Source organism: Patagioenas fasciata, chromosome 21, assembly GCF_037038585.1.
Source record: "Patagioenas fasciata isolate bPatFas1 chromosome 21, bPatFas1.hap1, whole genome shotgun sequence".
Classification (NCBI taxonomy): domain Eukaryota; kingdom Metazoa; phylum Chordata; class Aves; order Columbiformes; family Columbidae; genus Patagioenas; species Patagioenas fasciata.
Window position 1 is genome coordinate 1,611,236 of NC_092540.1, and position 25,381 is coordinate 1,636,616.

General features: G+C 68.6%; 2 protein-coding genes across 7 annotated transcripts; one reads left to right on the forward strand and one right to left on the reverse strand.

Annotated features, from left to right (window-relative positions):
- The first annotated feature begins 920 nt into the window (after positions 1 to 920).
- CELSR2 (cadherin EGF LAG seven-pass G-type receptor 2) lies at positions 921 to 22,329 on the forward strand. Of its 4 annotated transcripts, none has more exons than XM_065854289.2 (35): positions 921 to 4,403; positions 5,784 to 6,422; positions 7,436 to 7,658; positions 8,107 to 8,222; positions 8,905 to 8,993; positions 9,461 to 9,618; positions 9,992 to 10,155; positions 10,522 to 10,647; positions 10,720 to 10,910; positions 11,261 to 11,446; positions 11,552 to 11,665; positions 12,000 to 12,174; positions 12,269 to 12,410; positions 12,554 to 12,674; positions 12,762 to 12,945; positions 13,090 to 13,191; positions 13,279 to 13,373; positions 13,760 to 13,969; positions 14,429 to 14,612; positions 14,822 to 14,965; positions 15,333 to 15,567; positions 15,680 to 15,847; positions 16,314 to 16,440; positions 16,868 to 17,071; positions 17,486 to 17,660; positions 18,167 to 18,279; positions 18,352 to 18,428; positions 19,355 to 19,481; positions 19,916 to 20,038; positions 20,115 to 20,245; positions 20,503 to 20,591; positions 20,678 to 20,827; positions 20,956 to 21,168; positions 21,275 to 21,515; positions 22,019 to 22,329. In XM_065854289.2, the coding sequence occupies exons 1-35, from the start codon at positions 944 to 946 to the stop codon at positions 22,038 to 22,040; spliced, it is 9,018 nt and encodes a 3,005-aa protein (XP_065710361.1). In that variant the 5' UTR covers positions 921 to 943; the 3' UTR covers positions 22,041 to 22,329. The 4 variants fall into 4 exon arrangements, with proteins under 4 accessions (XP_065710361.1, XP_065710359.1, XP_065710360.1 ...); XM_065854287.2 differs by lacking the exon at positions 22,019 to 22,329 and adding an exon at positions 21,804 to 21,972; XM_065854288.2 differs by lacking the exon at positions 22,019 to 22,329 and adding an exon at positions 21,804 to 21,972 and having other exon boundaries at positions 20,959 to 21,168.
- On the reverse strand, positions 22,302 to 25,379 carry PSRC1 (proline and serine rich coiled-coil 1). 3 transcript variants are annotated; one of them, XM_071817946.1, is made up of 7 exons: positions 25,213 to 25,379; positions 24,597 to 24,716; positions 24,458 to 24,515; positions 23,595 to 23,913; positions 23,247 to 23,403; positions 22,932 to 23,114; positions 22,302 to 22,845 (listed from the first exon to the last, which is right to left on the reverse strand). In XM_071817946.1, the coding sequence occupies exons 2-7, from the start codon at positions 24,610 to 24,612 to the stop codon at positions 22,730 to 22,732; spliced, it is 849 nt and encodes a 282-aa protein (XP_071674047.1). In that variant the 5' UTR covers positions 24,613 to 24,716; positions 25,213 to 25,379; the 3' UTR covers positions 22,302 to 22,729. The 3 variants fall into 3 exon arrangements, with proteins under 3 accessions (XP_071674047.1, XP_065710363.1, XP_065710364.1); XM_065854291.2 differs by having other exon boundaries at positions 22,932 to 23,403; positions 25,213 to 25,320; XM_065854292.2 differs by having other exon boundaries at positions 22,932 to 23,403; positions 24,597 to 24,639; positions 25,213 to 25,275.
- Positions 25,380 to 25,381: the final 2 nt, after the last annotated feature.

Consider the following 25,381-nt stretch of genomic DNA (forward strand, 5'->3'; position numbering starts at 1 on the left):
CCCCCAGTGTCCCCCAGTGTCCCCCAGTGTCCCCAGGCCTCGGTGCCTCCAGCCCATTCACAGCCCACAGTGGGGACATGGGGGTACATGTCCTGTGTGTGCGTGATGTGTGTGCTGGTTGTGCACAGCGCGTGTGCAACGTGTGCTGCTGTGTGTGCCCTGTGTGCGTGGGTCACGCATGTGCACGCCCTGTGTGTGCAGCATACATGTGTGTGTGTGCGGTGTGCGTGTTCCGCGTGTAACGTGTGTGCAATGTGTGTGCAGTGGCTGTGTGCGTGTTCTGTGTGAGCAACACACCTGTGCGCAACGTGCATATTCTGTGTGTGTGTGCAATGTCTACATGCAACTTGCATATCTGTGTGCAATGTGCATGTGTGCAATGTGCATGTGTGCATACAACGTGCATGTTCCATGTGTATGCAATGTCTACATGTGTGTGTGCCACGTCTGTCTGTGTGTGATGTGCATGTTCTATGTGTACGTGTGCAATATGTGTGCACGCAGTGTCTGTGTGTGCAATCTCTGTGTTTGATGTGCATGTTCTGTGTGTGCAATGTGCGTGTGCAGTATCCATGTTTGATGTGCACGTTCTGTGCGCGCAACGCCCGTGTGTGCAGTATCTGCGTTTGATGTGCGTGTTCTGTCCGCGTGTGCGATGTCCGTGTGTGCACCATGCACGCGTGTGCGTGCCCCGCGCCCCACGACCGTGCGGCCCCCAGCCCCGCTCCCCCGCCGTGCCCGGGCCCGCGCTGCCGCCGCTGCGGGCGGGGCCGGTGCCGCCGGCGGTGCCCCGGGCGGGGTGCGGGGGGGTGGCGGCGCCTTTAAGCGCGGCGCAGGTCGGTGCGGCGGCGGCCCCGCCCCGGCGGGCGCGCGCGGGCGGCGGGAGGGGCGCAGCGGCGGCGCGGGGCGCAGCGGGCACCGGCGGCAGCGGCCGCACCGCGCCATGGGCGCTCCGCCCGCCCGCGGGGCCGCGCTCCGGCTGCCGCCGCCGCCACTGTTACTGCTGCTGCTGCTGCTGCTGCTGCTGCCCGCGCCGGGCCAGCCCCGCCGCCCGGCCCCGGCACCCGCCACCGGCACCTGCCCGCCCGGCGCGCTCCTGCCGCTGCTCCAGCCCCGCCGCGGCGGCACCGGGGACAGCGGCAGCTCCGGCGGCACCGGGGACAGCGGCGGCGCCGGGCCCGCCCCGGCCACAGGCGACTCCGCCGGCGGCGGGGATGGCGGCGGCGCTGGGACCACAGCGGGTACCGGCGCTTCCAGCCGGGACAGAGGCGGCTCCGGGGGTTCCCGAGACACCGGCGGCGCTGGGAGCCCAGGGAGCACCGGAGACACCAGAGGCTGCGGGAGCCCACAGGGTGCCCAAGGCCACGGAGGCATCGGGAGCACCAGGGACACTGGGGGCACTGAAATCCCCAGGGATGACAGGAGTACAAGAGATACTGGAGACACTGGGAAAGACCCCGGGGGCACCGGGAGCACCGAGGATCCTGGGAACACTGGGAAAGTCCTCAGGGACAACAGAAGCACTGGGGACGCAACGAGCAGCAGGGACATTGGGGACCCCATGACCACAGGGGCCACCAGCAGCCCTGTGACCCGCAGCCGCTCCCGCCGGCGCCGCAGCCCCAACACGGCGCCGCAGTTCCAGCCCTCCAGCTACCAGGCCTCGGTGGGGGAGAACCGGCCAGCGGGGACACCGGTGACACGGGTGACGGCGGTGGACCCCGACGAGGGGGAGGCGGGCCGGCTGCGCTACACCATGGCCGCCCTCTTCGACAGCCGCTCCGACGCCCTCTTCACCATCGACCCCGTCACCGGCGCCGTCACCACCGCTGCACCCCTGGACCGGGAGAGCAAGAGCACCCACGTGTTCCGGGTGACAGCGCTGGACCACGGGACGCCCCGGCGCAGCGCCATGGCCACCCTGACGGTGACTGTGAGCGACGCCAACGACCACGACCCGACCTTTGAGCAGCCCGAGTACCGGGAGAGCGTGCGGGAGAACCTGGAGGTGGGCTACGAGGTGCTGACCGTGCGGGCCACCGACGGGGATGCCGGTCCCAACGCCAACGTCCTCTACCGGCTGCTCAACGCCGGCGGCGCCAACGAGGTCTTCGAGATCGATCCCCGCTCCGGCGTCATCCGCACCCGCGGCCCCGTGGACCGCGAGGAGGTGGAAGCCTTTGAGCTGTTGGTGGAGGCCACGGATCAGGGCCAGGAGCCGGGACCCCGCAGCGCCACGGCCACCGTCCGCATCGCCGTGGAGGACGACAACGACAACGCGCCGCAGTTCAGCGAGAAGCGTTACGTGGCGCAGGTCCCCGAGGACGTGGCGCCCAATTCGGCCGTGCTGCGGGTGACGGCCACCGACCGCGACAAGGGCAGCAACGCCCTGGTGCACTACAGCATCGTCAGCGGCAACACGCGCGGCCACTTCTACATCGACGCGCAGACGGGCGCGCTGGACGTGGTCAGCCCCCTGGACTACGAGGTCAGCAAGGAGTTCACCCTGCGGATCCGCGCGCAGGATGGCGGCCGCCCGCCCCTCTCCAACATCAGCGGCTTGGTCACCGTCCAGGTGTTGGACGTCAATGATAACGCCCCCATCTTTGTCAGCACGCCCTTCCAGGCCACCGTGCTGGAGAACGTGCCGGTGGGTTACTCTGTCATCCACATTCAGGCCATCGATGCCGATTCGGGTGACAACAGCCGGCTGGTCTACACCCTCCTGGAGACCGGCGCCGGCTTCCCCTTCACCATCAACAACAGCACCGGGTGGATCGTGGTGGCCTCCGAGCTGGACCGCGAGGCGGTGGACTTCTACAGCTTTGAGGTGGAGGCGCAGGACCAGGGCAACCCCCCCATGGCCTCCTCGGCCAGCGTCAGCGTCACCATCCTGGACGTCAACGACAACAGCCCTGAGTTCACACAGCGGGAGTACGGCGCCCGCCTGAACGAGGACGCGGCGGTGGGCACCAGCGTCCTCACCGTCTCTGCCGTCGACCGCGACGCCAACAGTGTCATCACCTACCAGATCTCCAGCGGCAACACCCGCAACCGCTTCTCCATCACCAGCCAGAGCGGCGGCGGCCTCATCTCCCTCGCCCTGCCCCTGGACTACAAGCTGGAGCGGCAGTACCTCCTCACCATCGCCGCCTCCGACGGCACCCGCCAGGACACGGCCCAGGTGGTCGTCAACGTCACCGACGCCAATACCCACCGACCAGTCTTCCAGAGCTCCCACTACACCGTCAACGTCAACGAGGACCGGCCGGTGGGCACCACGGTGGTGGTCATCAGCGCCACGGATGAGGACACGGGGGAGAACGCCCGCATCACCTACCTGATGGAGGACAGCATCCCCCAGTTCCGCATCGCCGCCGAGACGGGCGCCGTCACCACCCAGATGGAGCTGGACTACGAGGACCAGGTGTCCTACACCCTGGCCATCACGGCGCGTGACAACGGCATCCCGCAGAAGTCCGACACCACCTACCTGGAGATCCTGGTGAGCGACGTCAACGACAACGCGCCCCAGTTCCTGCGCGACTCCTACCAGGGCTCCGTCTACGAGGACGTGCCCGCCTTCACCAGCGTCCTCCAGGTCTCCGCCACCGACCGCGACTCGGGGCTCAACGGCAGGGTCTTCTACACCTTCCAGGGGGGTGACGATGGCGACGGTGACTTCATCATCGAGTCCACCTCGGGCATCATCCGCACCTTGCGTCGCCTCGACCGGGAGAACGTGCCGCTGTACTCCCTGCGGGCGTTTGCCGTCGATAAGGGGGTCCCGGCCAAGCGGACGCCGGTGGAGATCCAAGTGACGGTGCTGGACGTCAACGACAACCCCCCCGTCTTCGAGCGGGACGAGTTCGATATCTTTGTGGAGGAGAACAGCCCCATTGGGCTGGTGGTGGCCCGGATCACGGCCACCGACCCTGACGAGGGCACCAACGCCCAAATCATGTACCAGATCGTAGAGGGCAACATCCCCGAGGTCTTCCAGCTGGACATCTTCTCCGGAGAGCTCACCGCCTTGGCCGACCTGGACTACGAGACCAAGGCCGAGTACGTCATGGTGGTCCAAGCCACCTCGGCCCCCCTGGTCAGCCGGGCCACCGTCCACGTCCGCCTCCGCGACACCAACGACAACAGCCCCCAGCTCAAGAACTTTGAGATCCTCTTCAACAACTACATCACCAACCGCTCGGGGAGCTTCCCCGGGGGGGTGATCGGCCGCATCCCGGCCCACGACCCCGACGTGTCCGACAGCCTGACCTACGCCTTCGAGCAGGGCAACGAGCTGAACCTGGTGCTGCTGGACCCGCGCAGCGGGGACCTGCGCCTGAGCCCTGCCCTGGACAACAACCGCCCCCTGGAGGCCGTCATGAGGGTGTCTGTCTCGGGTAGGACTCCCCGGGGTCCTGGGGTGGGCTGGGGGGAGTTTGGAGGTCCAGGGTTTGGGGGAACCCTTGTGGGTGTCCCTGTCCCCCCACCCCGCTGCTGCATGGAGCTCAGGTGTTCTGGGGTCTCACCACCCCGTTGTGGGTGTCCCCGCCCTCCGGATCTGGTGGGGGGGCGTGATGGGGTTGCTGTGACCCCCCCAACCCAAACATCCCAGCAGTGGATCCCCAGCACCCCCTTTTCCTTCCTGGGGTGCATGTTTTATTTGGGGGAGGGGGTCAGGACCCTGTAGCAGGGGCTTGGGGGGCAGGACCTTGTGTGTGTATTTGGGGGTTCCTGGCACCACGGCCTCTCCACTGGGGGGTTCCCCACACTCAGCCATCAGTTTGGGGGGTCACTGGTGGGAAGGAGCCAAGGGGGGCCCTGCTGGCAGTGCTGGGGGGCCCATGGGTGCTGCTGGGAGGGGTCACCCTGGGCAGGGAGGGAAACTGAGTCACGAGCCCTGTGATGTCCCTTGTCCCCAGCCACATGTCCCCCATTGTCACCGGACCCCCCCGGGGTTCCAGCTGCACAAGGGGGGGGCCCCAGGGCACAAAGGGTGGGGGCAGGGAGCCCCCCCAGCGCGGGGGCAGCCGAGATGGGAACAAAGGGTCCGGCCATAGCTGGGCCCCCGCGCTCGCAGCCATGGCAACCCCCCCCCGGCCACCGGCCATGGGCCACCGGGCAGCCCCCGCCCCCACCACACCCCGCGTCACCCCCTTCTCCCTCCCCCCCGTTCCCCACGCTCCCTCTGTCCATCTGTCCGCCTGCTCTCCATCTGTCCCACGTCCCCCTGCCCCTCGTCCCGGCCAGGAGGAGGAGGAGGAGGAAGAGGAGGAGGAGGAAGGCAGGTGCCCCACAGCTGGGCGGAGCCTTTGCCCCCCCCCTCAAGCCCTGCAAGCTGGGACGGGTGACCCATGGCCAGCTGTCCCCATCCTGTTGTGGCCACGTGGGATGGGCACCCCGTAACCAGTGTCGTCCCCATTCTATGGTGGGCGAGCAGGTCAAGCACCCCATAACCAGCACTGTCCCCATCCTGTTGTCCCCATCCCACGGTGGCCGAGCAGGATGGGCACCACAAAACCAACGCCGTCCCCATCCCACGGTGTCCATCGGAATGGGTGACCTATAGCCAGCACTGTCCCCATCCCATGGTGGCCAAACAGGATGTGCACCCCAAAACCAACACCGTCCCCATCCCACGGTGTCCATCGGAATGGGTGACCTATAGCCAGCACCGTCCCCATCCCATGGTGGCCGAGTGGGACGGGTGCCCTGTTGCCACCACCGTCCCCATCCCACGACGTCCATCGCCGTCACTGACCCCCGCGTCCCCCCCACAGACGGGGTGCACAGCGCGACGGCCCAGTGCACGCTGCGGGTGACGGTGATCACGGACGAGATGCTGAGCAACAGCATCACCCTGCGCTTGGCCGACATGTCCCAGGAGCGCTTCCTGTCCCCGCTCCTCAGCCGCTTCCTGGAGGGGGTGGCCACCGTCCTGGCCACCCCCCGCCACCGCGTCGTCCTCTTCAACATCCAGACGGACACGGACGTGGGGACGGCGCGGATCCTCAACGTCAGCCTCTCGGTGCTGCTGCCGGGGCCCGGCGGCCGCTTCTTCTCCTCGGAGGAGCTGCGGGAGCGGCTGTACCTCAACCGCTCGCTCCTGGCCGCCATCTCCGCCCAGCGCGTCCTGCCCTTCGACGACAACGTCTGCCTGCGCGAGCCCTGCGAGAACTACCTGCGCTGCGTGTCCGTGCTGCAGTTCGACAGCTCGGCGCCGTTCCTGGCGTCCGACACCATCCTGTTCCGGCCCATCCGGCCCGTGGCCGGGCTGCGCTGCCGCTGCCCGCCCGGCTTCACCGGCGACTACTGCGAGACGGAGATCGACCTCTGCTACTCCAGCCCCTGCGGCAGCAACGGGCGCTGCCGGAGCCGCGAGGGCGGCTACACCTGCGAGTGCCACCAGGACTTCACCGGTGAGAGCCCGCGCGGCCGTCCCTGGTGTCGCGGTGTCCTCTTCAGCTCGCCGGTGGTGGTTCTGTGTTCTTGGTGGCCATCCCTGTCGTCCTTTCAGCTGGTTCCCCTGCATTTGGCCCCTCTCGGGTGTCCCTCTGTCATCCCTTCGTCCAGCTCCTCCTCAGTCCGTTCGTCCATCCCTCCCTCCATCCCTCCCTCCATCCCTCCCTCCATCCCTCCCTCCATCCATCCCTCGTCCAGCCATCCCATTGTCTTGGTGTCCATCCCCATCATCTCTTCATCCAGCTCCTCTTCATCTACCCTTTTCTCAGCTATGCTTCCATCATCCATCCCTGTCATCCCTTCATCCAGCTCCTCTTCAGCTGTCCATCATCCATCCATCCATCCATCCATCTGTCCGTCTGTCTGTCCATCCATCCCCATCTCTCCCTCCATCCTCCCCTTTGTCTCCAACACCTTCATCTTCCTCCTCCTCCATCTACCTCCCTCCTCTCTCCCTCCCACCCTCTCCTTCTCTCCCTATTCCCTCATCCTGTCCCATGTCTCCCCCTGTCCCCCCTTGTCCCTCCACCCTCCCCACAGCCGGTCCTCTGTCCCTCCACCCAGTGTGGTTCTTGCGGGAGGTTGGTGGGGGGACAGGGACACCCTGAGGTGCTGAGACACCCTGTCCCCACCATGGTGGCCCAGCCATGAGCTCCCCACCACGGGTGGCCTGTGGGGGGACGCACCACACCGTGGTCACTGGGACGCTGGTGGCACTGGGGACCCCCAGCCCCCGGGGACACCCAAGTGGGGGGTACCCACTGGTGGGGGAGGGGATGCTCGAGGTTGGGGGGGGTGTGCTTTGTCTCGGTTGCCGTGGCGACGGGAGGCGGTTGCCACAGCGATGGATCTGGGGATAAAGCCTTTCTGGAGCTGATGGGGGGGAGGGGGCATGGGGGAGGGGTGTCCCCCCCTCCAGCCCCCCACCCCCAATTTTGGGGGTGCCAGGTGCCAGCTGGGTCTCGCACAGGGGAGCGCTGCGAGCTGAGCGCCCGGGGGGGCCGCTGTGCCCCGGGGGTCTGCCGCAATGGGGGCACCTGCCTCAACCTGCTGGTGGGGGGGTTCCGCTGCCAGTGCCCCCCCGGGCACTACGAGAAGCCCTTCTGCACCATGAGCACCCGCAGCTTCCCTCCAAACTCCTTCCTCACGTTCCGTGGCCTCCGCCAGCGCTTCCACTTCACCCTCGCCCTGACGTGAGACCCGGGGGGACCCGTGGGTGTTGGATGGGTGGGGGTGATGGGTGCCCCATGGGCATCACCTACGGTGGTGGGGTGTGGGGTGACAGGTGTCCCCTTGGCATCAGATGGGTGTAGGGTGATGGGTGTCACGTTGGTCTGAGATGGGGTGGTGGGGTGTGAGGTGATGGGCACCCCATGGGCATCATTTGGGGTGGTGGGGAGATGAGGTGTGGGGTGATGAGTGTCCCATGGGCACAGGGTAGGGACACTGGGGTGTTGGGGTGACCCCTTGGCATGAGGACAATGGGGTGGGGACACCCTGTAGGGACAGGGGGTGATGGGTGCTGGTGTGTCCCACTGGGCACAGGGTGACGGGGTGGGCCAGGGAGCTGTGGGGTGAGGGAACACCCTTTGGGGGCACGGCAGGGAGTGACACCAGGGTTGTCCCTTGTCCCTGCGCCAGGTTCGCCACCAAGGAGCGGGATGGGCTCCTGCTCTACAACGGGCGCTTCAACGAGAAGCACGACTTCGTGGCACTGGAGATCGTGGGCGAGCAGGTCCAGCTCACCTTCTCGGCAGGTACCCCCCTGGCACCGCGTCCCTGTGTCCCCCTGGCACCGCGTCCCTGTGTCCCTCGGGTACCACATCCCGGCACTGCATCCCGGGCTGTGCATCCCTGGCACTGCATCCCTGGCACGTGGCCTAGGTACCACATCCCTGGCACATGGCCTGGGTACCGCATCCCTGGCACTGCATCCCTGCCATGTGGCCTGGGTACCACATCCCTGGCACATGGCCTGGGTACCACATCCCTGGCACTGCATCCCTGCCATGTGGCCTGGGTACCACATCCCTGGCACATGGCCTGGGTACCACATCCCTGGCACTGCATCCCTGGCACGTGGCCTAGGTACCACATCCCTGGCACATGGCCTGGGTACCGCATCCCTGGCATTGCATCCCTGCCATGTGGCCTAGGTACCACATCCCTGGCACATGGCCTGGGTACCACATCCCTGGCACTGCATCCCTGCCATGTGGCCTGGGTACCGCATCCCTGGCACTGCATCCCTGCCATGTGGCCTGGGTACCGCATCCCTGGCACATGGCCTGAGTACCACATCCCTGGCACTGCATCCCACGTGTTACATCCATCACACTGCATCTGGCACTGCCCCCGGCACTGCAGCCCTGGCACCCCCATCCCTCTGATCCCCCCCCGTATCCCCTCCCCGGGCTGCCCGAGCGCTGGTGCCCACAGGTGAAACCACCACCACGGTGTCCCCCTTCGTGCCGGGCGGTGTCAGCGATGGGCAGTGGCACCGCGTGCAGCTCCACTACTACAACAAGGTGGGGGCACCAGGGGGGTGGAAAATGGGGGGGTGGAGGGGAGTGGAGTGGAGGTTTGGGAGGATGGAGGGATGGGGAGAGAGGGGTGAGGGGCTGGAGGGGGGAATTTGGGGGAATGGAGGGATGGGGGAGCAGGGTGAGGGCTTGGGGGGATGGAGGAAGACGGGAGGGAGGAATCAGGGGACGGTGGGGGGATTTTGGGGGGGGAGAAGTGCAGGGTGGGGTTCTGGGGGGGATGGAGGAAGAGGGGATGGAAGGTGGGGATTTGGGGGGATGGAGGGGAGTGGGGTGGGGGCTTGGGTGGACTGGAAGTAGAGGGGAGGGACGGATGGAGGGACGGGGAGCTGAGCAGGGTTTGGGGGACAGGGTGGAGTTTGAGGAGTCAGAGGGCAGCAGGGCTGGGGGGAAGGGGAGGAGGAGGAGGGGATGAAGGCTGCGGGGTCCCATGGCTTGGCCACTGTCCCCAGCCCGTGCTGGGGCGGTCGGGGCTACCCCAGGGCCCCTCGGAGGAGAAGGTGGCTGTGGTGACAGTGGACGACTGTGACACCGGGATGGCCCTGCGCTTCGGCCCCCACCTGGGCAACTACTCCTGCGCTGCCCAGGGCACCCAGTCCGGCAGCAAGAAGTGAGGGGGCCCGGGGGTCCCTGGGGGTGGGGGGTCCCTTGGAGTGCACATGGACTGGGGATTGGGGATCCCTTGGGGTCCTCATGATGTGGGGGGTCTCTTGGAATCCTCATGGATGGGAAGGGATCCCTTAGGGGTCCTTTGGGTTCCCCATGGGGTGTGGGAGGTTCCTGGGGTCCCCATGGGTGGAGGTGGGGGTCCCTTGGGGTCCCCGTGGTTGTGGGGTCCCTTGAGGGTTCCTCGAGGTCCGTGGGTGGGGGGTCCCTTGAGGTCCTCATGGGCATGGGGTTGTCCAGGGGTCCCTTGGGGTCCCTATGAGAGGGGTCCCTGGGGGGTCCCTCGGTGTCCCCATGGGTGACGGCAGGTGCTGCAGGTCGCTGGATCTGACGGGGCCGCTGCTGCTGGGGGGGGTGCCCACCCTCCCCGAGAGCTTCCCCATCCGCAGCCGGCAGTTCGTGGGCTGCATGCGGCACCTGCACATCGACCAGCGCCCCGTCGACATGGCCGCCTTCATCGCCAACAACGGCACCCTGCCCGGTGGGACACGGGGGCACGGGGCTGGGGAGGGGGGGCTGTGTCCCCTGGGTGTGGGGACAGGAGGTCAGGGGGTGCCAGGGATGGAGGGGGGGTCATTGGGATGTGGGGTCCCCAGGGGTCTCAGTGCCCTCTGGGTGTGAGGCTGGGCCAGCGGGGTGTGGGGCAGGATGTGGGTCTGGAGGTGGCAGCGTGCCATGGTGACAATGGTCTGGGGGACTTGGGGACCCAGTGCCCGAGGGTCTCAGTGTCCCTTGTGCGTGGGGACACGGGGCTGGACGTGCCAGGCTGTGGGGCTGGCTGGTGGGCAGAGGTCCCTGGTGCTGTGGGGGGGGTGTGACCCCCATGTCATCTGTCCCCCCACACCAGGCTGCCCCGCCAAGAAGACGCTGTGTGACACCAACACGTGCCACAACGGTGGCACCTGCGTGCACGAGTGGGACGGGTTCAGCTGCCGCTGCCCGCTGGGCTTCGGGGGCAAGACCTGCCAGGAAGGTACTGGGGGGGACACCAGGGTGGGCAGGGGGTCCCGGCGGTGCCAGCCCCCCCACACCCGTGTCCCCGCAGAGATGGCCAGCCCGCAGCGCTTCCTGGGCAGCAGCCGGGTGACGTGGAGCGGGCTGGCGCTGCCCGTCACCCTCCCCTGGCACCTGGGGCTGATGTTCCGCACCCGCCACCCCCACGGGCTGCTGCTGCACGCCAGCGCCGGCCCCCCCGCCACCGCCACTGCCACCGTCACCACCACCGCCACCCTGCGGGTACGGGGGAATAGGGGTGGGCTTGGGGGGCTTATTGCCACAGGGGGTATTGCCCTGTGGGGTATTGTCCAGGTGTGGGGGGGTATTGCATTGGGGGGTACAGGCCTGGGGGAGTGTTATCCCAGAGCGGGGTTATTGGCATAGGGGGTATAGCCCTGGGGGGGCAGTGCCAGGGGGTGTCACACTTTGGGGGGGTGATTGCCCTTTTGGGGGGTGTTGGGCTGGGGACAGTCCCAAGGGGCTTCTCCTTGGGGTGGTGTTTGTTACCCTGGGGGGGTTGCTCTGGGGTGTTGCCCCGGGGCAGCGCGTGGTGGCCCGGGGGGCGCAGTGTCACACGGTCCCTCCGGCAGCTGAGCGAGGGGCAGGCAGAGGCCGAGCTCTGGCAAGGGGGGGCCCGGCTGGCCCGGCTGCGCCTGCCCCAGGCCAAGGTCAACGACGGCGACTGGCACCACCTGACGCTGGAGCTGCGGGGGGGCCCCGGCCGCACCCCCCACAGCACCCTCCTCCTCCTCACCCTGGACTACGGCCGCCACCAGGTAGGCTGGGACCCCGGGGGGAAACTGAGGCGTGGGGTGGGCACCCTGCCCTGCTCACCCCACGGTGGCACCCGTGGGTGTCTGAGTGTCCCCCCGTGCCCGCAGGCGGTGGCCGACGTGGCTGGGGAGCTGCAGGGGCTGCAGCTGCGGACACTGAGCGTGGGGGGGCTGGAGGGTGACGGTGACACCGTGGAGCAGGGGTTCCGCGGCTGCCTGCAGGTACGGCACGGGCAGGGGACATGGGACATGGGCTGTATGGGCACAGGGGTGGTGGCAAAGGGGCAGGGGGACATGGGACATTTGGGCACAGGGACATGGGATGTAGGGACAGGGGGCATATGGGAACAGGGGTGGTGGCAAAGGGGCAGGGGGTACCGGCATGGGGACATAGCAGAGGACATGGGAACATGACCCTGGGACCTGGGCATGGGGAAAGGGGTGGGGGGACACAGGTGTAACTCCTGGGGTGTCACAGGGTTCCAGTGGGGGAAGCTGGGGCACGGCAGGGGTGGCACTGCTGGTGACACTGCTGGTGACACTGTCGGTGGCGCAGGGCGTGCGCGTGGGCGAGCCGGGGGCCAGCGCGGTGGCCCTGGGCGCGGCAGCGGTGACGCGGGTGAACGTGGAGGGGGGGTGCGCCCTGCCCGACCCCTGCGACTCGGGGCCCTGCCCCCCCCACAGCTACTGCAGCGACGACTGGGACAGCTTCTCCTGCCGCTGTCACCCTGGTGAGCGCTGGGACACCCCGCTGACCCCCCGCCACCCTCCCTGGTGACACCCACTCCCTGCAATGTCCCCAACCGTCCCCATCCTCATCCCCAGGCTACTTCGGTGACAGTTGTGTCAGCGCTTGTGCCCTCAACCCCTGCCAGTCCCCGGCCACCTGCGCCCGCAAGCCGGGCTCAGCGCACGGGTACACCTGCGAGTGTCCCCAGGGTCACTTCGGTCCCTACTGCGAGCACAAGTGAGTGACAATGAGGGACAGGGTGTCCCCGGGCGTCCCCATCCCTCATGCTCGGCAGCTGTGCAAGGGACAAGGGTGGGCAGGGACAGTAGGGTGGCAATGGCAGTGTTACCCCATGTCACCCCATGCGGTGTCCCCAACAGGGAGTCCCAGCCATGTCCCCGGGGGTGGTGGGGACACCCCACCTGCGGTCCCTGCAGCTGCGATGTCACCAAGGGCTTCGACCCTGACTGCAACAAGACGACGGGCGAGTGTCACTGCAAGGTGGGTCCCTGTCCCTGTCCCTGTCCCCACCTGTGCCCTGTGTCCCCAGGGAGTGGTGACAACCCCCAAATCATGTCACCCCCCCAGGAGAACCACTACCGGCCGGCGGGCAGTGACTCCTGCCTGCTGTGCGACTGCTATGCCACCGGGTCCCTGTCCCGCCTCTGCGATGTCACCAGCGGGCAGTGTCCCTGCAAGGCTGGCGTCATCGGCCGCCACTGCGACCGCTGTGACAACCCGTTTGCCGAGGTGACGGCCAGCGGCTGCGAAGGTGGGTGCTGCTGTCCCCCTGTGTCACCTGCTGCCACCCTGCTTTCAACCTGCTGTCACCCCGGGTGCCTACCATGGGTGCCACTGCTGTCCCCCTGTGTCACCTCACTGTCACCCTGGCGTGACGCGCTGCTTTGCCCCGCAGTCAACTACGACAGCTGTCCCCGTGCCATCGAGGCCAGCATCTGGTGGCCCCGCACCCGCTTCGGGCTGCCGGCGGCAGCGCCGTGTCCCAAGGGATCTGTCGGTAGGTGGGGACATGGGGATGGGGCAGGGCGGTGACGCCGGTGTCCCCGCTGTGCTGGGCAGGACGGTGACGCCGGTGTCCCCGCAGGCACGGCGGTGCGGCACTGTGACGAGCACCGGGGGTGGCTGCCCCCCAACCTCTTCAACTGCAGCTCCCTGGCCTTCGCCCCCTTGCGTGGCTGGGTGAGTGGGGGACATGGGGACAGGGGGGACACCCATGTCCTGTGAACGTCCCCCCCATGTCCCTGTTGCTGTCCTGCCCGCCATGTGGGTGACATGCAAAGATGGGGATGGTGCCATCCTGCATATCCCCATGATGGTCCCTCCTGTGTCCCCTGTCACTGTTCCCCTGTGTCCCCTGATCATCGCTGTGTCCCGTGTCTCTGTCCCCCCCGTCCCCTGACTTTCCCTGTCGCTCTCCTCCCATGTCCCCTGACTCTCCCTGTCGCTGTCCCCCCGTGTCCCCTGACCCCGTCGCTGTCCCCGTGTCCCCCGACCCCGTCGCTGTCCCCCCGTGTCCCCTGACCCCGTCGCTGTCCCCGTGTCCCCGACCCCGTCGCTGTCCCCAGGCGGAGCGCTTGGCGCACAACGAGTCTCTGCTGGACCCCGCGCAGTCCCGCCGGGTGGCGCTGCAGCTGCGCGAGGCCACGCGCCGGCCCGGCGCGCGCTTCGGCAGCGACCTGCGATTGGCCTACGGGCTGGCGCGCGCGCTGCTGCGGCACGAGAGCGCCCAGCGCGGGTTCCGCATGGCGGCCACGCAGGACGCGCATTTCACCGAGGTGCGGGACACGGGACACGGGACAGGGGACACGGGACAGGGGACACGGGACAGGGGACGCGCCGCGGGGACGGGCAGGAGGCTGCATGCCAACGCAGCCTGTTGGGAGGTTCCCGCTCCGTGCCGTGGTGCGCCAGGGTGCATGGGCTGGTGTGGCAGACCCGATGCCAGGGTGATGGGCACCCTTGTTTTGGGGCGGGGGATATCGGTACGGGAGGGTTGAGCTGCATTTTGGGAGGTGCAAGGCGCACCCTCCATGCCATGATGCGCCGGGGTGCACGGCCTGATGCTGGGGTGGTGGGTGCCCTCGTGCAGGAGAGACCAGGGTGACGGGTCACAGCACCCCCGGTACTGCCGGGGTACCCCACCCCGCAGGGAAGCGAAGCCGAGGGAAGGAGGGAACCCCCTGCCCAGGTGCCAGGGTGGGGGGCAGCCCTGCCCAGCCCTGCCTGTCCCGCAGAACCTGCTGCGCGTGGGCAGCGCCCTCCTGGACAGCAGCAACAAGCGGCACTGGGAGCTGATCCAGCAGACGGAGGGCGGCACGGCCTGGCTGCTCAAGCACTTTGAGGACTACGCCAGCGCCCTGGCGCAGAACATGCCCCAGACCTACCTCAGCCCCTTCACCATCGTCACCCCCAACATCGGTGAGCGGGGACCCTGGGGATGGAGACACGTGTGTGGCTGGGAGAGGGGTGTGCTGGGGACCTGGGTGTACCTGGGGACACTGCCAAGGGTCCTGCACTGTGGTTGCGGGGGTGCGTGAGTGCTGGGTTCTGTGTTTTGTGGGGTGTGCGGGCTCTGGGGGTGCCAGGCACGCGGGGTGCCGGGGACCCCTGGTGACACGGTGCCGCAGTGGTGTCGGTGGTGCGGCTGGACAAGGGCAGCTTCGCGGGCGCCCGGCTGCCGCGGTACGAGGCGCTGCGGGGGGAGAAGCCACCGGACCTGGAGACCACTGTCATCCTGCCCGACAGCGTCTTCCGGCCCCCCGAGGGCAGGCGTGAGTCTGGGGGGGCCTGGGGGACGGGGGGGTTGGCACAGGCGTGGGCTGGCAGGGCCTGGGACGCTGGCACCACGGGGGGTGGGCAGGATGATGGGGGACAGCAGCACGTCTGTGGGCTGGCGGGGTTGGGGTCACTGCTGCATCCATGGGGCTGGCAGGTGTGGGGACCCCAGGATGTGGCTGGCAAGGTTGGGGGGACCCCATCATGACCATGGGGCTGGCAGGGTAGAAGGGACCCTGGTTTGGCCAAGGGACTGTTGTGGCTGGGGACCCTGGCATGGCCGTGGGGACGGCAGCGTTGGTGACCCAGGACAGGGCTGGCAGGGTTGGGGACCCTGGCATAGCCCCCTGCCCACCCCCCCAGGCCACTCCGCTGGGCATGGGCAGCCACCACAGGGCACAGGTGGGCAGGAGGAGGAGGATGAAGAGGCTACAGAGGAGGATGAGGCGGAGGAAGAGGAGGAGGAGGTGACCCTGGTGACCCGGCGCAAGCGGCACCCGGCGCTGGGCGAGGGACAGGCCATCGCAAGCGTCATCATCTACCGCACCCTGGCCGGGCTCCTGCCCGAGCTGTACGACACCGACCGACGCAGCCTCAGGTGTCCACGGGGCTGGGGGGCACGAGGGGCTGGGGGTGCCCATGCGGTGCCAGGGTGCAATGTGGCACCAAGGAGGGTGAGAGGTGACTGTGCCCTGACCTGGTGTCCCCAGGGTGCCCAAGCGCCCCGTGATCAACACGCCAGTGGTGAGCATCAGCGTACATGCAGGGGGGGCACGGGCCAGCCGGGCGCTCGCCAAGCCCGTCACCCTCCAGTTCCGGCTGCTGGAGACCCAGGAGCGCTCCAAGCCTGTCTGCGTGTTCTGGAACCACTCCCTGCGGTGAGCGGGGGACAGGGACACCCCCATGGGGACAGGGGACATAGGGACAAGGCAGGGTGGGTGCCCCAGCGGGCAGGGATGGGGTGGCACATGGTGTGGGGGTGATGCTGTGGGTTGTGGGTGGGTGGTGTGGGAACATGGCCATACCCAGCAGAGCTGGGGGGGGACATGGGGATGTGGCTGTGGGGTGGCATCGCTGTCCTGGTAGGTGACATGGGGACAGGACCATGTTGAGCAGGCCAGATGCTGGGGGGTGACACAGGGATGTGGGGTGACATCCCTGGAGCAAGGGTCTGGGTGGGTGGCATAGGGACAGGGCATTAGGGTGGCAGCCAAACCCCTGGTGTCACGGGTGGGTGGTGGGAGGGGACCTATGCAGTGTCCCCATGGGGTGGGTGTCCCAGGGGGTGTCTGGGGGGCTGTCCGGGGGCGCGTGCCCCGGGGCAGTGGCTGAGGTGCCGCGCAGGGCGGGCAGCGCGGGCGGCTGGTCGGCGCGGGGCTGCGAGGTCGTGTTCCGCAACCGGAGCCACGTCAGCTGCCAGTGCCACCACCTGACCAGCTTCGCCGTCCTCATGGACATCTCCCGCCGCGAGGTGGGACACGGGGGGACAGGGCCGTGGCGTGGGGACGTGGGGCACACGGGACATGGGGTTCACAGGAGGTGCCATGCGGTGGGCGGGGCCATGAGGTGATGGGGTGGGGTTTGCACTAAGGGGGAAGAGTCAATGTGGGTGGGGCTTGCAGAAGGGGAGGGGCAAGTGGGGTGGGGCATGGCAAGGTGGGCGGGGCTGCATGGGGCGGGGCTGAGCAGGGTTGCAAAGGGGTGGGGCTAAGTGGGGTGGGCAGGTTTCCCAGGGGGCGTGGCTGAGAAATCAGGCCGGTTTCCCATAGGACTGAGCCTCCAGTGGGTGTGGCACTGTGGGCGCGTGAGGAGGGGGCGTGGCATTGGGGGCGTGTCTCCGGGGGGTGTGTCTGTCAGGGTGTGTCCCCCGGAGCTGACGGGTGTCCCCGGTGCTGCAGAACGGGGAGATCCTGCCGCTGGCGCCGCTGACCTACGCCTCGCTGGGGGTGGGGCTGGCGGGGCTGCTGCTGGCCGTGCTGGCGCTGGGGGGGCTGCAGGGGGCGCTGCACTCCAACCGCCACAGCATCCGTCGGCACGGCGCCAGCGCCCTCCTGCTCGCCCAGCTCGTGTTCCTGCTCGGCATCAACCAGACCGACCTCCCGGTGAGCGACCGCGGCACGGGGCCAAAAGGGAGGGACGTTTGGGGCTTGGGTGGGGCTTCTAGGGTGGCGCTAGAGTGGGTGGGGCTAAACACAGGGCAGGGCCAACCAGTGGGTGGAGCTGTGGTGGGCTGGGCCTAAGAGGGTGGGGCTCCCAAAGGGGGTGGGGCCTCAGGGAGGGTGGGGCCTGAGTAAAAGGGTGTGGCTCTCAAAGGGGTGGGGCCTCTTTGAAAGGGGTGGGGCTCTCAAAGAGGGTGGGGCTTCCAAAGGGGTGGGGCTCTCAGGGTGGCGTGGTCATGTGGGTGGGGCTACATTGAGGGCGTGTCTCTCATGGGCGTGGCTGCAGAAGGGGAGGGGCTGCGGGGGGGTGGTGCATGGCTTTGCGCGGGGGACTCGGCGGTGACGGCCGTGGCGCAGCTGGCGTGCACGGTGGTGGCCATCCTGCTGCAGTTCCTGTACATGAGCGCGGTGGGCTGGGCGCTGCTGGAGGGGCTGCACCTGTACCGGCGCCGCAGCGAGCCCCGCCACGTTGACCGCGGGCCCATGCGCTTCTACCACGTGCTGGGCTGGGGGCTGCCTGCCTTCATCACTGGTGAGGCCACGCCCACAGAGCTGGGCCCCGCCCCTTTCCCCCAAAACCCACCCCTCGGCATCCACATCCGCCTGGTTAACACCCTCTGGGTGGCCACACCCCCTTATAGGGTATGGCCCCGCCCCTGAACCACCTCCCCTAATCAGCCTGGGGGAGGGTGGGGTCCTGGTGTAGCCATGCCCCCAAAGAGGATAGTCCCACCCCTAACAGCATAGCCCCGCCCCAAAAACCAACCATAACCCCCTTGAGTGTGGCTCCACCTCTCATTTTAGCCCCGCCCCTCACCCACCATACCCTGCCCCCAGGGCTGTAGCTCCACCCTCATTCATCATAACCCCGCCTCCAATATTTTAGGCACGCCCCCAGCACATAGCCCCACCCCCAAGCACAGAGACCTTCCCATGCCCCACCCCATCCTAGCCCCACCCCTCCCACCTTAGCCCCTCCCTCCGCGGTTGGCTCCTCCCCCTGCTGGCTGGCCCCGCCCCTGAGCCGCGCCTGCGCAGGGCTGGCGGTGGGGCTGGACCCCGAGGGCTACGGGAACCCCGACTTCTGCTGGCTCTCCATCCACGACAGCCTGGTCTGGAGCCTGGCGGGACCCAGCGCCTGCGCCGTGGCCGTGAGTGTGGGGGGCACCAGGGGCACCCGCGGCTGTGCACCCCCCCGCCTGCTCACCCCTCTGCCCCCACAGGTCAACATCTTCTTCCTCGTGTTGGCGGCCAGGGCCACCTGCACCACCCCACAGGGCTTCGAGAAGAAGGGCATGGCGTGAGTCACCCAGGCGGTGGCACCTGTGGGTGGCAGGGGAGGATGGACCCATGGGTGTCAGGGGGTAATGGGGTGACAGGGCACCCCTGGGCAGTGAGATCTGGGGAGCTGGGCATCCATAGGTGGCAGGGAGGTGTGAGGTCATGGGGCACCCATAGGTGCAAGGGGGATATGGGTTGCTGGGGTGCCTCTGGGTGGCAAACGGACATGGAGGGCATGGGGTGTCCAAGGTGTGGGAGGGATTGGTGGGGCACACAGAGGCAGCGGCGTGGGCAGGACTGCAGGCAGGGTGCAGGGAAGGTGTGCAGGACACAGGCAGGGCAGGTAGGGTGCAGGAAAGGTGTGCAGGACACAGGCAGGGCAGGCAGGGTGCGGGGAAGGTGTGCAGGACACAGGCAGGGCAGACAGGGTGCAGGGAAGGCTGGCGAGACGCAGGCAGAGCAGGCAGGGTGCGGGGAAGGTGTACAGGACACAGGCAGGGCAGGCAGGGTGCAGGGAAGGCTGGCAGGGTGCAGGGAAGGTGTGCAGGACACAGGCAGGGCAGGCAGGGTGCAGGGAAGGCTGGCGGGACACAGGCAGAGCAGGCAGGGTGCAGGGAAGGTGTGCAGGACGCAGGCAGGGCAGGCAGGGTGCAGGGAAGGCTGGCGGGACACAGGTAGAGCAGGCAGGGTGCAGGGAAGGCTGGCAGGACGCAGGCAGGGCAGGCAGGGTGCAGGGAAGGCTGGCGGGACGCAGGCAGGGCAGGCAGGGTGCAGGGAAGGCTGGCAGGACGCAGGCAGGGCAGGCAGGGTGCAGGGAAGGTGTGCAGGACACAGGCAGAGCAGGCAGGGTGCAGGGAAGGCTGGCGGGACGCAGGCAGAGCAGGCAGGGTGCGGGGAAGGTGTGCGGGGCGCGGGCCGGGCACCATGGCTGACGTGTCTCCCCAGCCCCGGGCTGCGCACGGCCGCGGTGCTGCTGGCGCTGCCCAGCCTGGCCTGGCTGCTGGCCCTGCTCTCCGTCAACAGCGACGCACTGCTGCTGCACTACCTGTTCGCGGCCTCCAACTGCCTCCAGGTGACCCCCCCGGACCCCCTTGTGCCCTCACAGACCCCCGTGTGCCCCCCGTACCCTCTGCATAGACCCTGTGCCCTCCCATGGGAACCCCTCCTGGGAATGAACCCTTCTCCCAGTGGGTGCCCAGCAGGCACCAGAGGTCCCTGAGCTGTTTTGGGGGGCTGATGGGGGAGCATTCAATGAACACAGAGAGTGGTTTTTCACCGTTTGGGTACGGGTGGGGGGCACCCAGTGAGTTTGGGGGGATCCCTAACCCATTCTGTGCTGCTGATGGAGGACACCCAGTAGGAATGGGGGTCCCTCACCCTGTTTTGCTTGCTGGGAGGGCACCCAGTGGGCATAGGGGGTCCCAATAGGTCCCCTCTGCTTTGCAGATAGGGACTGGTGGGCAACCCCCCGTGTCCCCCATGCCCACATGCCCCCTCTCCCCCCAGGGCCCCCTCATCTTCCTGGTGTGCGTGGTGCTGAGCCGGGAGGTGCGGAGGAGCCTGCGGCTCAGCTGCGCCCGCCGCCGCGGCCACGACCCCGCACTGGCCACCAAGGCCACCCTGACCCCCGTGAGTGCCGGGTGGGACATGGGGGGGGCGAGGGGCAGCCACCACCATGGCCCTGATGTTCCTGTCCCCGTGGCAGGGCTATGGCTGTGACAGCACCTATGTGGCGGGGGGGCTGTGCCCGGCCCCTGGCAGTGGCTCCAGCGGGTCCCTGCACAGCACCGCGCGCTCCGGCAAGAGCCACCACAGCTACATCCCCTTCGTGCGCCGGTACCGGGGACACCGCGGGGATACCGTGGGGAGCAGGGGGGTCGTGGCAGCAGGGTGGGGGCTCGTGGGGTGGGTGGCAGGGTGGTGGTGTGACAGGATGGGCTGGGTGGCCATGGGGACACGCGGTGTGATGCTGGGGTGGCAGGATGGCAGCGTGGTGCGGTGCTGGGTTGATGTGGCAGCATGGTGACACAGTGGCGGGGTGATGGGTCGGGGTGACGGGTGTTGGGGTGCTGACGGGTGTCCCCTCTCTGCAGGGAGGACTCGGGGCTGGTGGGCAGCCCGGGGCCGCGGGCGCTGCCCGAGCCAGGGGGGCTCTACCTGGATGCCCAGGACCAGCCCGAGGGTAGGACCCCCCACCCACAGTGAGTGCACCCGGCTGAGACCAGGGGGTGTCCCTGGGCACCCCCTGACCTGTGTCCCCTCCTGCAGAGCACGACACGGACTCAGACAGTGACCTGTCGCTGGAGGACGACCGCAGCGCATCCTACGGCTCCACGCACTCCTCCGAGAGCGAGGACGAGGCCCCTCCCGCCGGCTGGGACCCCCTGCCCGGGCCCCCCCTGACCCCCCCCAGCCCTGGTAACACCAGCCTGGGGGACACCCAGTGGGGATGGGGGGCCCTTGCCTTGGCTGGGGGTCTGGTGGTCACCCCATGGGGAAAGGTGGGGGTCCCTCACCCTGCCCATCCCAGCAGTGTCCCCCCTCAGCAGGTGACAGCCTGGTGGCCCCAGGACACCCATACTGGCCAGGGGAGTTTGTGACGACAGCCAGCGAGAGCGAGGGGCCGGGAGGGGGCAGCGAGACCCTGCGCGTGGAGCCGGCGGGGGGGCAGGGACCCCCCCGGGGTGACCTCCCCCACCCCAACGGCGAGCTGCTCCCCAGGGCCCCCCCGCTGCTGCCCCTGCCCCACCCCCACAAAGGTACTGGGTGCTATGAGGTGTGGAGGGGGGGCACTTGGGCTGGGACCCCCCCAAACTCCTGGGTGACCCCCCCAAACTCCTGGGTGACCCCCCCCCGCCTCCACAGGCATCCTGAAGAAGAAGTGCCTGGCGCCCATCAGTGAGCGGGGCGGCACCCAGCGCTTCGGGCCCCCCCCGCCGCCCCCCCCCGCCGGCACCGCCGCCTCCTCGGGCAGCGAGGGCAGCCGAGGGGGGGGCAGCGCCGCCCCCCGCCCCCGCCAGAGCCTCCGGGAGCAGCTGAGCGGCGTCACCCCCGTCGCCATGAGCATCCGCGCCGGCACCGTGGACGAGGATTCCTCCGGCTCCGAGTGAGTGCCGGGGGGCCCAGGGGGGCTGGGGTGGCTGGTGGGTGCCCATTGGGTGCCTTTTGGGTGTCTGTTGGGTGCCCTTTGAGTGCTTGGTGGGTGATGATTGACTGTCCATTGGGTCCCCATTGACAGTCCATTGAGTGCCCGTTGGGTGCCCATTGACTGTATTGGGTGCCCATGGGGTTCAGGGGTGCCCGTGGGGGGTCCGGGTGTCATGGCGATGGGTGGGGGTCCCATCCCGCAGGCACTAACCCCCCCTCTTCTCTCCTCCCCGCCCCTCCCGCACAGATTTCTGTTTTTTAATTTCCTCCATTAAATCCACTTGGGGGGCGGGGAGCTCCTGCCCCCCCATCACCCCCAATCCATCACCCCCAGTCCGGGCGAGCGCTGGGTGCTGGGGGGGGCACCCTGGCACCCACCTCACCCCGTCACCCATCCGTCTGTCTTGTTTTTTATTCCCCCTCCACCCACCCCTCTCTGTCTGTCTGTCCGTCCCCCCCCAGGAGCGACGAGACCTCCATCTAACAGGGACCCAGCGCCACCCCCCCAGCCTGTGCCACCGCGCTGGGGACATTGGGGTGGCACCAGGATGGGAGGGTGACACTGGGACTGGGGGTGGCACTGGGACGGGGGGGGCACTGGGATGGGGGGGCACAGAGCTGCAGCCCCCCCCACTGCACTTTGGGTGCTGGCCAGGGTTTGCCCCCCACCCTGTTGGCACCTGGGGGGGGAATGTGGCATAGGGTGCCCCCCACCCTGCCCCCCCAGCATCATCCACAGCCCCAATTCCCGGTGGAGGGTTTTATTTAGAAAATACATGAAAATACAAAAAAAAAGGATATATGACCCCCCCTGCCCCTCCCCACAGTGCCAAACCCCCCAGGTGGGGGGCACACGGCGGGGGGGTCAGTTGGGGGGTGCAGGAATGTCTGGGCCCCTCCCCAAGTACCTTGTGCACCCCAGGGGTGAGGCTGAGGCGGGGGCACCCAGGGGTGGGTGCTGGGGGGGCTGAGGGACCCCTGGGTGTTGGGGGGGGGCTGTAGGGGGGTTTCCTACTGCTGGTGTGACCTTTTATAATTAAAGTAAAATCCAACCTGCGCCTCTGCCTCCTCCCTGGGGGGGCCCCAGTTCTGCCCCCCCCACCCCGTGCCTCAGTTTCCCCAGTTCTCCCCGTCCTCACCCACGCACCAGGACGGGGGGGTCTGGGTGGGGGGTCACCTGGGGGTGCTGCTCATTGCCGTCTTCCGGGGGGGACGCAGGCGGCTGGGGGGGGGCCCTGGTTTGCACCCCGAGCCAGTGGGTGGTGGGGCCGCCCGCGCCGCCCCCGCACCTGCAATGGGGAGAGCAGCTGTGGGGAAACTGAGGCATGGGGGGGGCAAAGCCCCCTGCACCCCCCCCAGCAGCACCCATCCTTACCTCTGGGTGCAGATGCCCTCCCGCCCGGTGCTGCCCCCCCCGCCGGGGTCCGGCCGGCTGTCCTGGGGGTGGCACTGGGCGCGGGGGGGTGGCCAGAGGGGACGGGGACAGCGGTGGCCCTGGTGCGGGGCTGGCGGGTGGCGGGGGGGGCAGGGGCTGTGCCCCCCCTTGCCTTTGTCTGGCCTGGGGAGAGAGGGGGGGTGGGGGCGAGGCGGGGGCACCCTGACCCCCCCACCCCATGGCGAGGCTTGGGGGTGGCTTTTGGCCCCCTGGTTGTCCCCATCCTTGTCCCTGTCCCCCCCTCAGAGCCGGTACCTGCTGTCCCGGCCCGGGGGGGCTCGGCCTTGCCCCGCATCCCAGCCCCCTGTCCCTGGGGAGGGCAAGGCCGGGGGGGGCCCATCCTGCTAGCGGGGGGCACCCTGGCCCCGGGGGGTCCCTTCGGCACCGCTGTGGGGTGACAGCTGGAGGGGACCTGGAAGCAGAGGGAGGGAAACAGGGACGGTGCTCAGGGGGTGCCCACCACCCAGCCAGGGGGCCTTGGTGCCCCCTTGGGGACATGAGGGTGGCACTCAGAGCCCGCTCCTCCCCATATTGGTTTGGGAGGGGTGGGTTTAGGACAGTGTGGGGCCATACTGGGGGTATCCACCCTGAGATGTCACCTACCTTCCGGGTGCTGGGGACACTGGTGGCAGTGGGGGCACCCCGGGGCTTGGCGGGGGGGGAGCGGGTGGCGGCGGGGGGGGACTCCACGGTGGGCAGCAGCGCCCGCACGGGGCTGTCCTTGACCACGAAGGTCTGGCGGCGGGGGCTGCGGGGCGTGGGGGGCGTCCCCCGGGGGGGCAGGTGGCACTGCTCCAGCTGTGCCGCCAGCCGGGTGGCCTCCCTCACCATCTCCTCCAGCCGGGCGCCGCTCAGGGGGCTCCAGCGCCCGCTGGCCCCCCCGGGGATGTCCTTGTCCTCATCCTCATCCTCTTCCTCCCGGCTGTGGGGGGCAAAGGGCAGCGTTAGTCCCCGAGTCTCCCACCCTCATGGCCAAGAGGTGGCATGTCCCCACCTCCGTGCTGCCCAGGACACCAGCTGTGGGGTGGCATGTCCCTTGTGTCCCCTGTAATGCCAGCTGTAGGGTAGCACAGCTCCCAGGACTCTTAGGAAGCCATCCATGGGGTGGCATGTCCCCCTTGTCCCCCTCAGACCTTGGCCATAGGGTGATGTGTCCCCTAGGATCCCATCATTGAGGTTGCATGTCCCCCAGGACCTTGGCCATGGGGTGGCATGTCTCCTAGGACCCTGTTCATGGGGTGGCACGTCCCCACTGTCCCTGGCCATGGCTTGACATGTCCCACATGATCCTATCCATAGGGTGGCATGTCCCCCAGGCCTTGGCAATGGAGTGGCATGTCTCTGATGTCCCCCAGGACCCTGTGCATGGGGCATGTCCCCAGTGTCCCTGGCCATGGGGCAGCACATCACCCATGATGTCAGGACCCTGTTAACGGGGGGGCACGTCCCCCACATCCCCACCTCACCTGTCGGAAGGGGACACGAAGCTGAAGTCGAAGCTCTCCTCAGTGACAAAGCGGACATCTGAGGGGACACACAGGGTGAGCCCCGGCCCCCCCCGGCACGCAGGGGGTGACAGGGGACGCGGCGGTGGCACTGCCATACCTTGCTCCTCGGCCATCGCCTCGGCCCGCGGCACAGGGGCTGCCTGGTGGCGAAGGGGGGCTGACCCACGGCCCTCCCGTGTCCCCGATCCCCGGTGGGCTGCCCGGGTGGCACCGGCCGCTGCCCGGGGACAATCGGGGCTTTGTGGCACCGGGGACAGCACGGCCGGCGCGGACACGGCACGGCCTGGAGGGGCCGAACCGCGGGAGCCCCCCACCCCGCACCCGGGGCATCCCCAGCCCCACACCGCCACCCCGGGGGGTCCCCAGTCCCCACGGGAGGTCCCAGTCCCACACCCCGATCCTTGGGGGGTCCCAGTCCCACACTGCGGGGGGTTCCCGCTCCCCGGGATCTCCAGTCCCCATTGGGGGCCCCAGCTCAGCAGCCCGACCCCGGAGGGGTCGCAATCCCGCACCGGAGGTCCCAATACCCCACGCGGGGGGGCTCCCAGCGGCGCATCCCGATCCCGGGGGATCTCATTCCCGCCCTCGGGGGACCCCCCAACCCCCCCACCGCATGGTCCCTCCTTCCCGCCCCCACCGCGGGGTCCCGGTCCCCCCGCCCCCGCTCCCGGTTGGCCCCGCCCCGCTCCCGGTTCCCCCCCCGCCCCGCTCACCGCGCACCGCCCCCGGCTCCCGCTCAGCCGCGCGCGCGCGGAGGAGGGGGCGTGGCCTCGGGGAGGGAGGTGTGGCCTCGTTCGAATTCCCCCTCCCCTGCGTCACAATAGCGGCGCGCCCGCCCGCCGAGCGGATTGGCTCAGCTCCTCGCCCCCGCCCCGCCAACCG

What these genes read in the sequence shown, in the direction of transcription:
- CELSR2 (XM_065854287.2), top strand. Translation starts at nt 944, where the DNA reads ATGGGCGCTCCGCCCGCCCGCGGGGCCGCGCTCCGGCTGCCGCCGCCG. An exon ending in GTGCCACCAGGACTTCACCG is followed by an intron (nt 6,423 to 7,435) that starts GTGAGAGCCCGC and finishes GGTCTCGCACAG; the next exon opens with GGGAGCGCTGCGAGCTGAGC. An exon ending in CAACAACGGCACCCTGCCCG is followed by an intron (nt 10,156 to 10,521) that starts GTGGGACACGGG and finishes CCCCCACACCAG; the next exon opens with GCTGCCCCGCCAAGAAGACG.
- PSRC1 (XM_065854291.2), bottom strand. An exon ending in TTCGTGTCCCCTTCCGACAG is followed by an intron (nt 23,914 to 24,457) that starts GTGAGGTGGGGA and finishes TGCCCCCCACAG; the next exon opens with CCGGGAGGAAGAGGATGAGG. An exon ending in GAGGGCATCTGCACCCAGAG is followed by an intron (nt 22,846 to 22,931) that starts GTAAGGATGGGT and finishes TCCCCATTGCAG; the next exon opens with GTGCGGGGGCGGCGCGGGCG.